Source organism: Solea senegalensis, linkage group LG11 (assembly GCF_019176455.1).
Source record: "Solea senegalensis isolate Sse05_10M linkage group LG11, IFAPA_SoseM_1, whole genome shotgun sequence".
NCBI lineage: Eukaryota > Metazoa > Chordata > Actinopteri > Pleuronectiformes > Soleidae > Solea > Solea senegalensis.
The window spans coordinates 26,021,345-26,033,414 of NC_058031.1; the positions used below are offsets into that span (position 1 = coordinate 26,021,345).

Genomic DNA, 12,070 nt, shown 5'->3' on the forward strand with positions numbered 1-12,070 from the left:
AATGACCTGCGGAGACCGACATAGAGGATATACATTACATTCACAAATACATTTAGTCTTATATTCTGTCTCTATTCCACATGTGGCCCCCGGGCCACCAGTTTGACACATGTGCCTTAGACAATAAAAGGTGCTGCTCACAGATATACACACAAACACAGTAGGAAGCAACATAAACTTCTCGGTAAACTTATTGACTTAGCTACACAAGTAACTACATTAAAATATGTTGTTGTGTTTTATGGGAAACGTCGTTGACAATTTTCTGCAGGAAATCCGGAACTCGAAGAGAACCACAACGAAGCGGAACTGTCCCAGTCAAGCGCTGTTTCTATCCGGAAGGTTTTACATGCTGCACAGTCTTGACAAAACGATATTGCAACGCTGAGAAACTTCAACAAATCTACACAGAAGGTAGAGTTTACGAGAGGAGACGCTGAGTTAGCAACATTTTCACTCAAATACACGTTATAAATACACGTTAAGGTAGAGTTTACGAGAGGAGACGCTGAGTTAGCAACATTTTCACTCAAATACACGTTATAAATACACGTTAAGGTAGAGTTTACGGAGACGCTGAGTTAGCAACATTTTCACTCAAATACACGTTATAAATACACGTTAAGGTAGAGTTTACGGAGGAGACGCTGAGTTAGCATTTTCACTCAAATACACGTTATAAATACACGTTAAGGTAGAGTTTACGGGAGGAGACTCTGAGTTAGCAACATTTTCACTCAAATACACGTTATAAATACACGTTAAGGTAGAGTTTACGGAGAGACGCTGAGTTAGCACCATTTTCACATAAATACACGTTATAAATACACGTTAAGGTAGAGTTTACGGGAGGAGACGCTGAGTTAGTTATAAATACACTGACTAGTAAATACACGTTAAGGTTCACCATTTTCACATAAATACACGTTATAAATACACGTTAAGGTAGAGTTTACGGGAGACGCTGAGTTAGCAACATTTTCACTCAAATACACGTTATAAATACACGTTAAGGTAGAGTTTACGGGAGGAGACGCTGAGTTAGCACCATTTTCACATAAATACACGTTATAAATACACGTTAAGGTAGAGTTTACGGGAGGAGACTCTGAGTTAGCAACATTTTCACTCAAATACACGTTATAAATACACGTTAAGGTAGAGTTTACGGGAGGAGACGCTGAGTTAGCACCATTTTCACATAAATACACGTTATAAATACACGTTAAGGTAGAGTTTACGGGAGGAGACGCTGAGTTAGCAACATTTTCACTCAAATACACGTTATAAATACACGTTAAGGTAGAGTTTACGAGAGGAGACGCTGAGTTAGCAACATTTTCACATAAATACACGTTATAAATACACGTTAAGGTAGAGTTTACGGAGGAGGCGCTGAGTTAGCACCATTTTCAGATAAATACACGTTAAGGTAGAGTTTACGGGAGGAGGCGCTGAGTTAGCACCATTTTCAGATAAATACACGTTATAAATACACGTTAAGGTAGAGTTTACGAGAGGAGACGCTGAGTTAGCACCATTTTGCATAATACACGTTATAAATACACGTTAAGGTAGAGTTTACGAGAGGAGACGCTGAGTTAGCACCGTTTTCACATAAATACACGTCATTCACAACTACAAACGATATATTTTCGTTATGTTCTTTCACTCGTGTTTTCAGTGACTGACCACATGACCTTTTAAAGCAGCATTATTGTGTTACATTTGGACTAAATCCTCTCCTGAGCATGTCGAGCTCTTATATCACAGCTCAAATCCAAGTGTAGCTCCTGTGTTCCTGGTTGGTTCAGTTTAAAGTTTAAGTTTAGTCGTCATTTACAGATCAGACATGGCCAGCAGCAGCAGCAGCAGCGCTGTCAACATGGATCCAGATGTTGCTCTGAGGCTGTTTGAGGAGGGAGCCACCCTGGTGCTGCTGGGTGTCCCTAAGGGCACAGAGCTGGGGATCGACTGCAAGAGTTGGCAGGTGGGTCCTCGCTTCCGGGGAGTAAAGATGATCCCTCCAGGCCTGCACTTCCTACACTACAGCTCTGTGAACTCACCGACATGTGGGAATGAAATCGGCCCAAAGACGGGCGTCTTCCTTCATCTCAAACCCAGAGAGATCCTGTTGGCTAACTGGGACCCCAAAGAGGAGGATCTGGATTTCTCAGCCTCTAAGAACCAAGAGGAGGTGAGTCGCATCCGGGCGACCTTACAAGAGCTGGATCCATACCTGGGTCCTTATCCATATGAGGTGATGAGGAAGTGGGTGTCCCTCACTGACCACCTCAGTGAGGAGCTGGTCAATAACCTGCAGCCTTTGTCTGGCAGAATATGTGCCTACTGTGACGTCATCCCCGAGATTGAGTACAGACACACCAAAGACAGAGCAGAGCAGCCGGTCAACGACACGGTCTGTCAGAGCATGAAGGAGGGACTGGACAGGCTGCCCAAGATGAAACTGAGGGAGGGGACTGAGTTACGCTTCTCTGTCATCCCCGAGAAGACCTACCCAGCCGGGGCGACACCAGCGGAGATCACCCAGTGCAGTATGGACCTGAGCTATGCTCTGGAGACTGTACTGAAGAACTATGAGCTTCAGCCTCTCCACATTCTAGGTAACTGTACATTTACATATAATAAACAAATCATTCAACAGGATCATTTTAATTTGTGGACAAAACAAGACATTTGAAAACATTTTCTTTTTGAGGTTTAGAATACACTGATCAACATTTTGTGCACCAAATAATCAACAGATTAATCGATAATGAATATAATCATTGCAGCCCACACAAGATTTTCCTGTAGTTGTAGCCTGTAGTTTTGAAAATATTTGATTCCATGTATTCAGATTCAGCTTAGACACTAAAACAACAGTGAGAGACGTCACGTTTATGTCAACGTGCTGGTAGAATGTTTCTCCGTCTCTGTTTTTGATGCTTAATGCGTGAAAAATAGGCGAGACACCAAAACTTAAAAAAATGTGACTTTATTTCTATTGAAAATACTAACAGGGCATAACAGGGATGAACAATATTATTATTATACTGCACAATATCGGTATCGGCGGGTATTGCCTGTAAAATGTTAAATACTCCAAGATCCCCTGATGTGACTGACGACTAAAACAGTCGGCTGAATACGCTGGCAGCTATTATATATAAGTGTAAGATGTTAATTTCACTACAGAAAAAACATTAATCATTTAACTTCTGCACATGGAAAAACTATATATAAAAATATTGTTATCGGTTATCGGTCCGAGCACTCCTGATATATCGGATATCAGCAAAAAGACCAATACTGTGTATCCCTAGTATATAACTGCACTGCACACATTGTTATGTTACGCATATTGGCCCCCCTAAAAAATCAAAATCAATTGGCAAAAATGGGCAGCAGCTTCAGCATCAGCTATAGAAAAACCACCTCTACTAACCTTAAGTTAATCGTTCATAAATGATTTGAGTGTGTATTTTAATAAAGGGCCGGTCCCCATCCTGCGAGAGTGTGTGGGGGCCACCGTAGTTACCTGATGCTCTTGGAGGAGAGGGAGTGAGGGCAGTCCTCCTTTTGTTGTGATCTGAAGTCTCACCATTAGATGTCACTAATTCCTACTCACTGAACCTTTTTAAAGATTTAGTTTTTTTCATTATTTTTATTATTTAATATTGTATTGCAGACAAAAATGTAAATTTGAGACAGAAAACAAAAGTGAATGTTTTCTTTGAAGTGTAATGTGTGTGTGTGTGTGTGTGTGTGTGTGCTCTCTCAGGTGAGCTGCAGTTCGCCTTTGTGTGTTTCCTCCTCGGAAACGTGTACGAGGGCTTCGAGCACTGGAAGCGCCTGCTGGCTCTGCTGTGCCGCTCAGAGGAGACCATGGGGAAACAGAAGCAGCTCTTCCTGGACCTCATCACCGTGCTCTACCACCAGCTGGGAGAAATCCCCCCCGACTTCTTTGTGGACATTGTGTCACAGGACAACTTCCTCACCTCCACGCTGCAGGTAGATGCCCCATATTTCACCTTTTTGCTTTTATTATCATGTGTCAACGACAAGAAAAATATCAACTCTGTGCTTTAATCATTGCCATTGTAATTGTGTCTATGCACAATTCATTTGTCGTGCTTATTTGCTGTTAAACTTAAACAAATCTCATAAATCTCTCATGTCCATGACTAACCTACAAAGGTCTGTCTGCTTTTCTTTCTTTTGTTACATGATTTTTTTCTTGTGTCTTCTGCTGAACTTGTTATATTGTAACTGTGGTATAACGTGTGCAAAAGTCGGGAAAGAAATGCGATTTATTACCAAGTTCAAATGACTAAACAGACTCAACTGTAAACAGAACGGTGGATAATTACCCTTCATTTCATAAGAATAATTACAAAATAATTCTCAGTTTTGCTGCAACTACTACAAACAAAAGTTAGAGGTGAATGTGAGTTCAAATAAATAAAAAGTATATTAAGAAAATAAAGATCAGTGATAGTGCAGTGAGTCTCAGCTTGGACTCCAAGCACATATCTCTCTTTGTTAAATATGAAAGAGAAGCCATAACTGCTTAAATATAAGCTCTCTCTTATATTTCAATGAGTGATCATGTTTGATTTCAGTCACGTTGTCTTTGTCGCGTTCACCCGTCGATCACTGACTGAGGCTCGTCTTTGCTGACGTTCCATGTCAAACTCGTGCTGAAGTCAGTTGTTGTCACATGTGAGACTTGGCGATAGTGTTCCGTTGCCGGGGGAAACAAGGATGAAATGTGATTAAGTCGTGCAGAATATGGAAGAGGATGGAAACACATGTTAAACTTATTTGGAAACAAAATAATAGTCATTTAAAAAGCCAGAATTCTGAAAATAACATCTGAGTTTCATCTCAGAATTCTTTTATTTTGCTATTTATTTATGAAATACAGAACAAACTACAAAATTGTAATAAAGAGAGCCAGAATTCTGAGATGAATGTCTGACTTTTTCCCCCACAATTATTTTTATTTATTTAATTTTTCAAAAAAATTCAGAACAAACTAAAGATTTAACAGAATTATGAAAATAGCCTCAGAACTTTCACTTCTCTTTTTTTGCAGCCGTGCCACATGTCATGCAACCATAGTTTATTTATTTATTTATTATTTTTATTATTTTTGTAGTAATAATAATAATAATAATAATAATAATGATAATATATGACACCAGTTTAGAAATGTAATAGCAAAAAAAGAATAGCTTCAACATGGAAAATGTGATCCCACAGTTCAGCAGCAGCAGCATCAGCAGCATCAGCATCAGCATCAGCATCATCACATGCATCAGTATTGTTGTCAAACCTTTTGTCTGACTGCTGTTCTTCTCACAGGACTTCTTCCAGTTTGCCAGTGGACCTGGTGTCGACGTGACGCTGCGTAAGCGAGCGGAGAAATTCAAAGCTCACCTGACCAAGAAGTTTCGCTGGGACTTTGATGCAGACTTGGACGACTGTGCTCCGGTGGTGGTGGAGCTGCCTGAGGGTGTCACAGTGGACTGAAACTGCCACTAACTACTGGACTTAAGGGTCAAACTGGGTGGATTCAAGCAGAGGAAGTCACTGATGCTGGAGGAGAACTGTAATGGTTGATATCTTCTTTCAAGTACATGGAAGAACAAAACCTTTTATTTTTGTTTGTTTTTTGAGCATAAAACGGTCTATACTGTATGTGATCACATGAGAGACATCTAAGATGTGTTTTAACATCCACTTGTGATCAGATCTATCAGTATGGATGTGATTGACACCTTAAAGGGACAGTTCAGGCTTTTTGAAGTGTTCCTGCATCATTGTCTTAAGATGGCGTAAATGTCTCAGATCTGTCCTCTGGTCAGCCATGTTGTCCTGAGCTAGCGTGTGTGTGTGTGTGCAGTTACTTTAACATACTTTAACATGCAGATTTAACATGTTGACACTTTTCTACGTGTTCTAGTGATGGGCTCCCTCTGGTGTTGTCTGTCATGCAGAGAGCGTAACACCTGTAATGACTATGAAGCGTCCTTCATCGTGTTAGGTGACTTAAATGTGCGTCATTATGAACCGTAAACCTGGGATCTTTCATTTTTATACTTTAACAGAGAGTCATGTGTAAAAGTCTTTTTCTGTCATTTTAAAACTGGAAACAAGTTTCCTGTATTTTCTGGATGTGTTCCAATAAAGTGAATGAGAAATATAATCATAACATTGGCAAAACAATAAATCTAATGGTGGCCGACTATTGTACATCAACAATCATTTTTCAGCTCGCACTATATTTTTTTTAAAAATGTGTTTCCCCTTTAGAAACGGGCTGATTTACCATTATGTAATATGGTAAATCCGTGTGATGAAAAGATGAAAACATGAGCAAACTTCACTTTTCTATGATTTATTTGACTTCAAGTTTCTTTTAATGAATTAAAGACAATTTAAAAAACAGTGTAAATGATCACTTTTTGTCTTTTTGAGGTTTCTTTTATGAAATTCATTCATTCATAGACTATTTTAGATTCATAACTTAACAGTTAATGGATTACTTAATAATCCATCAATCAAGGGTCAAATTATTGCAGGGGATTTGTTGATTCATTGATCATGTAGAGTCTCGTTTGCTGAGGAGCAATCTCTGTCTCGTCCACTAGATGGCATTGATGGGCTGTTTGGAAAGATTCACTGTGTCATGTATCGTCGTGTGAACATGAAACTTGTTATTTGGCTTCTCATCTAAAAAGACAACAAAAGCTTTGCATTGTTTCTGTTTGATGTATGAATACATACTTTTTAACATTTCTAACAACAGCACTGCTTCTATGATGTTTGACAGGAACAAACAATTCTTGATTCAAAATGATCAAAATCCATTCATGGAAATGTCAAAAAAAACTACTCAGTTACAAACATAAATCAACATTAACAAAAGGAATATAATACATAAGCTTTTAGTTGTTATTAATATAAAATGAATGAATGAAATGTTATTTCTAGTGTTAGCAGTACATTAGCGGGAACAGGAAGTAGTCAGACGTGCAGGTTTTCAATCACAGTCACGTTTTTAATACACACTGAGCCTTTATTAATAGTATTATTATTATTGTTGTTGTTATAATAAACAGTAATTAAAAATAAAAAGAGGTCAAACACTGAAAACAATTATATAAGTGCTAACAACAGCTTACTTACTCTTTGTTTAAAAGTACATTTAAAATGATTCATCTACAGTTCATGTTAAAAACAGTGGTAGCAGTCATACCAACAGCTAATTCAAGCAAAGGACATTATTATTTCTAAAGGAGTTTGATAAGTTACGTCATCTCTGTCCTCAATGGTTTATGTTGGTGTTTAGTCAGAGTTTGTACACGCTGCACGAGAACACTACACTACACTTGTTGCACCGTGTTATAGCTCAAGGTTTACACAGGAAACTGAAGTCAGTGGCTCTTATTTTGAAAATCAAGTTGAAACCAAGTGGTGCTATGAAAAATTGACTGAGTGAGTGACTGTTGGGTAAGAAAAAAAAATAGTACATGTCACCGGTAAACTATTAAAACTACAGATCACATAACGCATGTTTTATTTTCTAAGAATAACAACTAAAAAATACATCATTTGATTCAAAAGCCTGCTGTGGATTGTTGAGACAGGAAGTAGTCACACCTCTTCCTCTCTCCCCAGAGCTATGGTGGCCTCACAGACCAGAAAGTATGCAACACTCTGTCCCTGCGAAGCTTTGCCTCCAGAGCACAGGAACACGCCATGAACACAGATCCACGAGCGCTGACAGCATCGCTAACTGACGCTCATTTTGACAGATTGAACACAGAGGTTGATTTACTGTAACTCAATACACACAACAGCGTCTGTCGTCAGTCGCGGGGGGACTTGGAAACCGTTCACTCACATTCTGTATGCGTCTGACGTCACGCTGCATCGTTTTCATGGCGTCCCTCCGCTGTCAAAAATGAAAGCATTGAATAAAGTTCAGTGTCTGTAAACTTTAAACCCCGTTGTTGACGGGATTGTTTTTGAAAATGAAATACTATCAGATGGACTATAGTTCATAATCATGAAAGATGACACAGTCAAAAAGTCTAGTGCAACCGCTGGTTTTCGATGATGCGAGGAATATTCTAAAGAGTTCACAGCTGACTGACATTTTTCTTTTTTTGTGACAACGCATTCATTCTTTCATTGGTTATAAGAGTGTGTAGAGGATTATAAGCAAAACAGTAAAAAACGCTCCAGAAAAGGATCTCCCAGCTCACCTGTGACCGCTGTATGAAAGACGTGCTGCACATGTGATCATCCAGACTAGAAACCATTGACGTCACGCCCCGTTCAGACTTCAATTCAATTCAATTCAATTCAATTCAATTCAATTTTATTTGTATAGCGCCAAATCATAACATACATTATCTCAAGGCACTGTACATAGACAACATCAAGGAGAGCAGAGAACCCCAACAGTTCACACAATGAGCAAACACTAGGCATCAGTGGAGAGAAAAAACTCCCTCTTAACAGAAGAAGAAATCTCTGACAGAACCAGGCTCAGAGATGTGCGGTCATCTGCCTCGACCGGTTGGGGTGAAAGGAAAAATGGGGGATAGTGGAGAGGTGGGGGACAGAAAATGGGGGGGGAGAAAGGACAAGAGGGAGATGAGGGAGAGACAGAAGAGAGAGAGGGAGACCAGCAGCAGATACACAACAACTGTATCAGGTTACAAGTTTATACAGTTACTGATATCGACTTTTTAATTTACAAAATAATAATAATGGTGACGATGAGCGTAGCCTCGGAAACTGGATCTGGATCCTGCAACCTGCATGATGAGAATACAGAGAGAGAGAGAGGGAAGGAAGGAAGGACACAAACTAGGGAGAGAAAGAGACAAGGTTAATGACTTCAGACTTCCAGTAGAAATGTCACACACTGGACCTTCAGACTTGGAGAATGTGATGCACAAACCTTTTTTTTAGTGTTTTTTTGTGTACATGTTTATGGATTTTGTCAACAAATACAAATCAAGGTCAAACTATCAGGAATGAAATACTAAAGCTTCCCCTGTGGCAACAACACAGTGATTTGTGGGGAACAACAGGTGGAAGGCATTAGTATGACTGAGCACATAAAAACTGGATAACACAACTGCATGCTGTGTGTGTGTGTGTGTGTGTGTGCGTGTTGTGTGACTGTGATGGATGGCACCAGCCTTGTGTTATTGCCCACTGCTCCGTCAGGTCCATTATCTTGTGAATTTCTCCCCTCCTGAAGCTCCTCCCTCTCCAGCTGGACGCCTCTCGCTCTGACATGCCCCCGGCTCCATAAACCAATCTATAACCATAAAGCTGCTGTGAAAAGGACTAAAGCCTTCTAATGCAATTATCTGAATCAATAAAGTCTGGGCCTGTTGATGGAGATCCAACAGTCCCGTCTCTTCCCAGAAGACAGATGGTGTTGTGCAGAGAACAGTCGTGTTCGGGCTTTAGAGAAGAAAACTCCTCAGTCCAGTGTTTGTGGTACACTCCGACTCTGACCACTCTGATTGTTATTTTCCTCTTGAATGCAATTAAATGGAGAAAATGACTTGGAACAAGTGGTGGAAACATATCAGCACAACATGCGAGGAAATGTGCACCAATTATTTGTACATTCACTTTCCTCTCTTGGGATGAAATACTGTATATCGTCAATGAAGGAACGACACTACAGGGACGTCCTTGGCTTTGCAGGAGCTGGAATTAGAGGGGACCGCGAGTGGACAGACAACTCTGTCAGATCCCAGCTTTTCTGCCATTTCAACCATTTCCCCCCTTTGTAACGTGTCTCGTTTGTTTGGTTTGGTGCGGCCCTGGAAAGGAAGGAAGCGTGCGGAGCCTCGACGCCGAGCAGGCCTCTGGCAGTCACGGTGAAACTCGCTCACACCATTCTGCTCGTGAGCTGCTGTCACAGGCAGCCAGTGTCAACGCACAGAGGATGGATGTTTGTGTGTACGCCGGCCTCTTCACTGAGCAGTGACTCGAAAAAAACAAAAAAAAACCTGGCATTTGATCGTGTGGGAGGGAGTTTCTCATGCTTGATGGGAATTGTTCAGTAATTCCTGGAGCCGTTGTTTTGTGATCAGCCGAACGTCTGCAGCTCCGGGTAATTGTGACATCTTCACATGTCACAGTAAGAAAAGCACAATAATGACATGAAGGGTTATGAAATATGAGTCTGTCTGTGCGTCTGTGGCGACAATCACATGGACACCAGCCATAAAAGTCATGATTCATTATTATTATGTTATAGTTCAGGGGCCTCAAACACAAATGAAGAATTATAACACCATATTTTCCAATATTATTGCAATAATGATACTTATTTCACCAAATGTAAAAGTCAAAGTGTTTGTTGTGACAGGGAATGATGTTTAATTCCAAAAATACATTTATTTGATCAGTGATTTTGATGCTGAGCATCTTATCGACTCATCTCTAATTATTATTATAAAAAATATTGCTCACAAACATTTAGCAATTTAATTTACAACACGTATGGACATTATAATTCATGTAAAATGGGATGAGTGACGAGGGCAATTGTAGCTCAGTGGTAGGGCAAGTTGTCTTTGAACTCGGCAGTTGTGGGTTCGATTCCCTACTCCACTAGTCTTGTGCAAGAAGCTTAACCCCACACCTGGGTATGACAGATGCGCGATAGGGAAACACAGATGAATGTGTGAGTGAACAGGTAAATACAGATCATTTACTATAATAATCTGATTAAAACATACAGTATTGTATTGTTACTAATCACAGGAATAACAACACCAGTTATTTGTCAGTGATGATTGTGTTAAGTACAAAATGATGCCAGAGCACAGACAGTGCTGACGTCTGTGCAGGTGAAGTGCATGAGGGTGAAAACAACTGACGAAACCACACGACAGGAAGACATGACATTTACCAAAATAAAAGGGGAAGTGAAAATCAAACTTGCCTTTAAACCTAAACTAACACGATAACTAAACTAAGCAGAACAAAAACACTAACAGACTTGACGCAACTTAGTGCTAGCAAAGCAAGACCAATGATTATGGCTTAAAATGGCGAGAAGCACCCACAAAGTCAGCTGTTTAAAGGGTTAAAGTTTGAAGTGTGTAAAGGAGTTGTGAGGGTGGCATTCGTCATGTGAAGGTGCCACAGTGGTCATTACACAGAATTACTCAGGAGCAGTGATGATGATGATGATGATGATGACGATGATGAGCATTTAAAGACAGCGGCATAAGTGATGATGATTGGCTGAGGTTGTAAGCCAATCAGAGGCAGAGTTAGGCGAGTGTTGTTGACACACACACGAAAGCAAACATAGTGACACACAGTGGTGTAGTGGTCCCTGGAGAAGTGGCTATACTCTCAGTTTTCACCTTTTTTAAAGTAATCCAGAAAAAAAACCCTGTTTTAGAAACAACACTACTCTATTTAATTTACCCAATTAATTTGTAGTCACTACTGGTCACACAAGCAGCCTGGATGAATGTAAAATGTATTTATCATGAGGCAAACATGGTGTTTTGGTTATTTTTTGCACATTTATTTAAATAAAATACTTCAAATCTGAAGTTGACAATGCATCCTTGTTCATATTTCATCTTAAATAAAACACACAAGTCATTCTCTTCCAAACATCAAAACCAGATAAACCTAAAAGTGTCATAAAATTGAAATAAATGATTTGGTTTTCAATAGCTGAACACTGTTTTTATAGCATACTTCTATAAATATCGCTACAAATATTGAATGAATGCTTTGTTTTGAACATGTTCATTTACCAGTAAATCATTCAACAAAACAATATGTTACCGCTGCTTGTTGTGATATTTCTTCATCTGTTGTTTGGTCTGCTGCCGTTAGCGTAGTCAAGTGGCACAGACACCTGAGGTGTTAGCGATATTTTCCTACTCTGCCTCTGATTGGCTCATCAGTCCTAATGCCTAAAGTTAACCAATCTAATCAGTGAAAGCACAATCAACAACACATGAAATTAAGCCTTCGCCGTCTCAGTCACCAG

General features: G+C 39.8%; 1 protein-coding gene across 4 annotated transcripts; it reads left to right on the forward strand.

Moving 5' to 3' along the window:
* The first annotated feature begins 330 nt into the window (after positions 1 to 330).
* LOC122776611 (protein AAR2 homolog) lies at positions 331 to 6,456 on the forward strand. Of its 4 annotated transcripts, XM_044037219.1 has the most exons (6): positions 332 to 414; positions 487 to 558; positions 695 to 766; positions 1,433 to 2,624; positions 3,785 to 4,014; positions 5,371 to 6,456. In XM_044037219.1, exons 4-6 carry the CDS (start codon positions 1,853 to 1,855, stop codon positions 5,536 to 5,538), a joined length of 1,170 nt encoding a protein of 389 aa, XP_043893154.1. In that variant the 5' UTR covers positions 332 to 414; positions 487 to 558; positions 695 to 766; positions 1,433 to 1,852; the 3' UTR covers positions 5,539 to 6,456. The 4 variants fall into 4 exon arrangements, with proteins under 4 accessions (XP_043893155.1, XP_043893154.1, XP_043893152.1 ...); XM_044037217.1 differs by having other exon boundaries at positions 332 to 558; XM_044037220.1 differs by lacking the exons at positions 487 to 558; positions 695 to 766 and having other exon boundaries at positions 331 to 414; positions 1,846 to 2,624.
* The last annotated feature ends 5,614 nt before the right edge of the window (positions 6,457 to 12,070 follow it).

Bases quoted from the DNA above. Each gene is read 5' to 3' on its own strand.
- LOC122776611 (XM_044037220.1), top strand. From the start codon at position 1,853: ATGGCCAGCAGCAGCAGCAGCAGCGCTGTCAACATGGATCCAGATGTT. The intron at 2,625-3,784 runs GTAACTGTACAT...GTGCTCTCTCAG, and splicing joins TCAGCCTCTCCACATTCTAG to GTGAGCTGCAGTTCGCCTTT. The intron at 4,015-5,370 runs GTAGATGCCCCA...TTCTTCTCACAG, and splicing joins TCCTCACCTCCACGCTGCAG to GACTTCTTCCAGTTTGCCAG.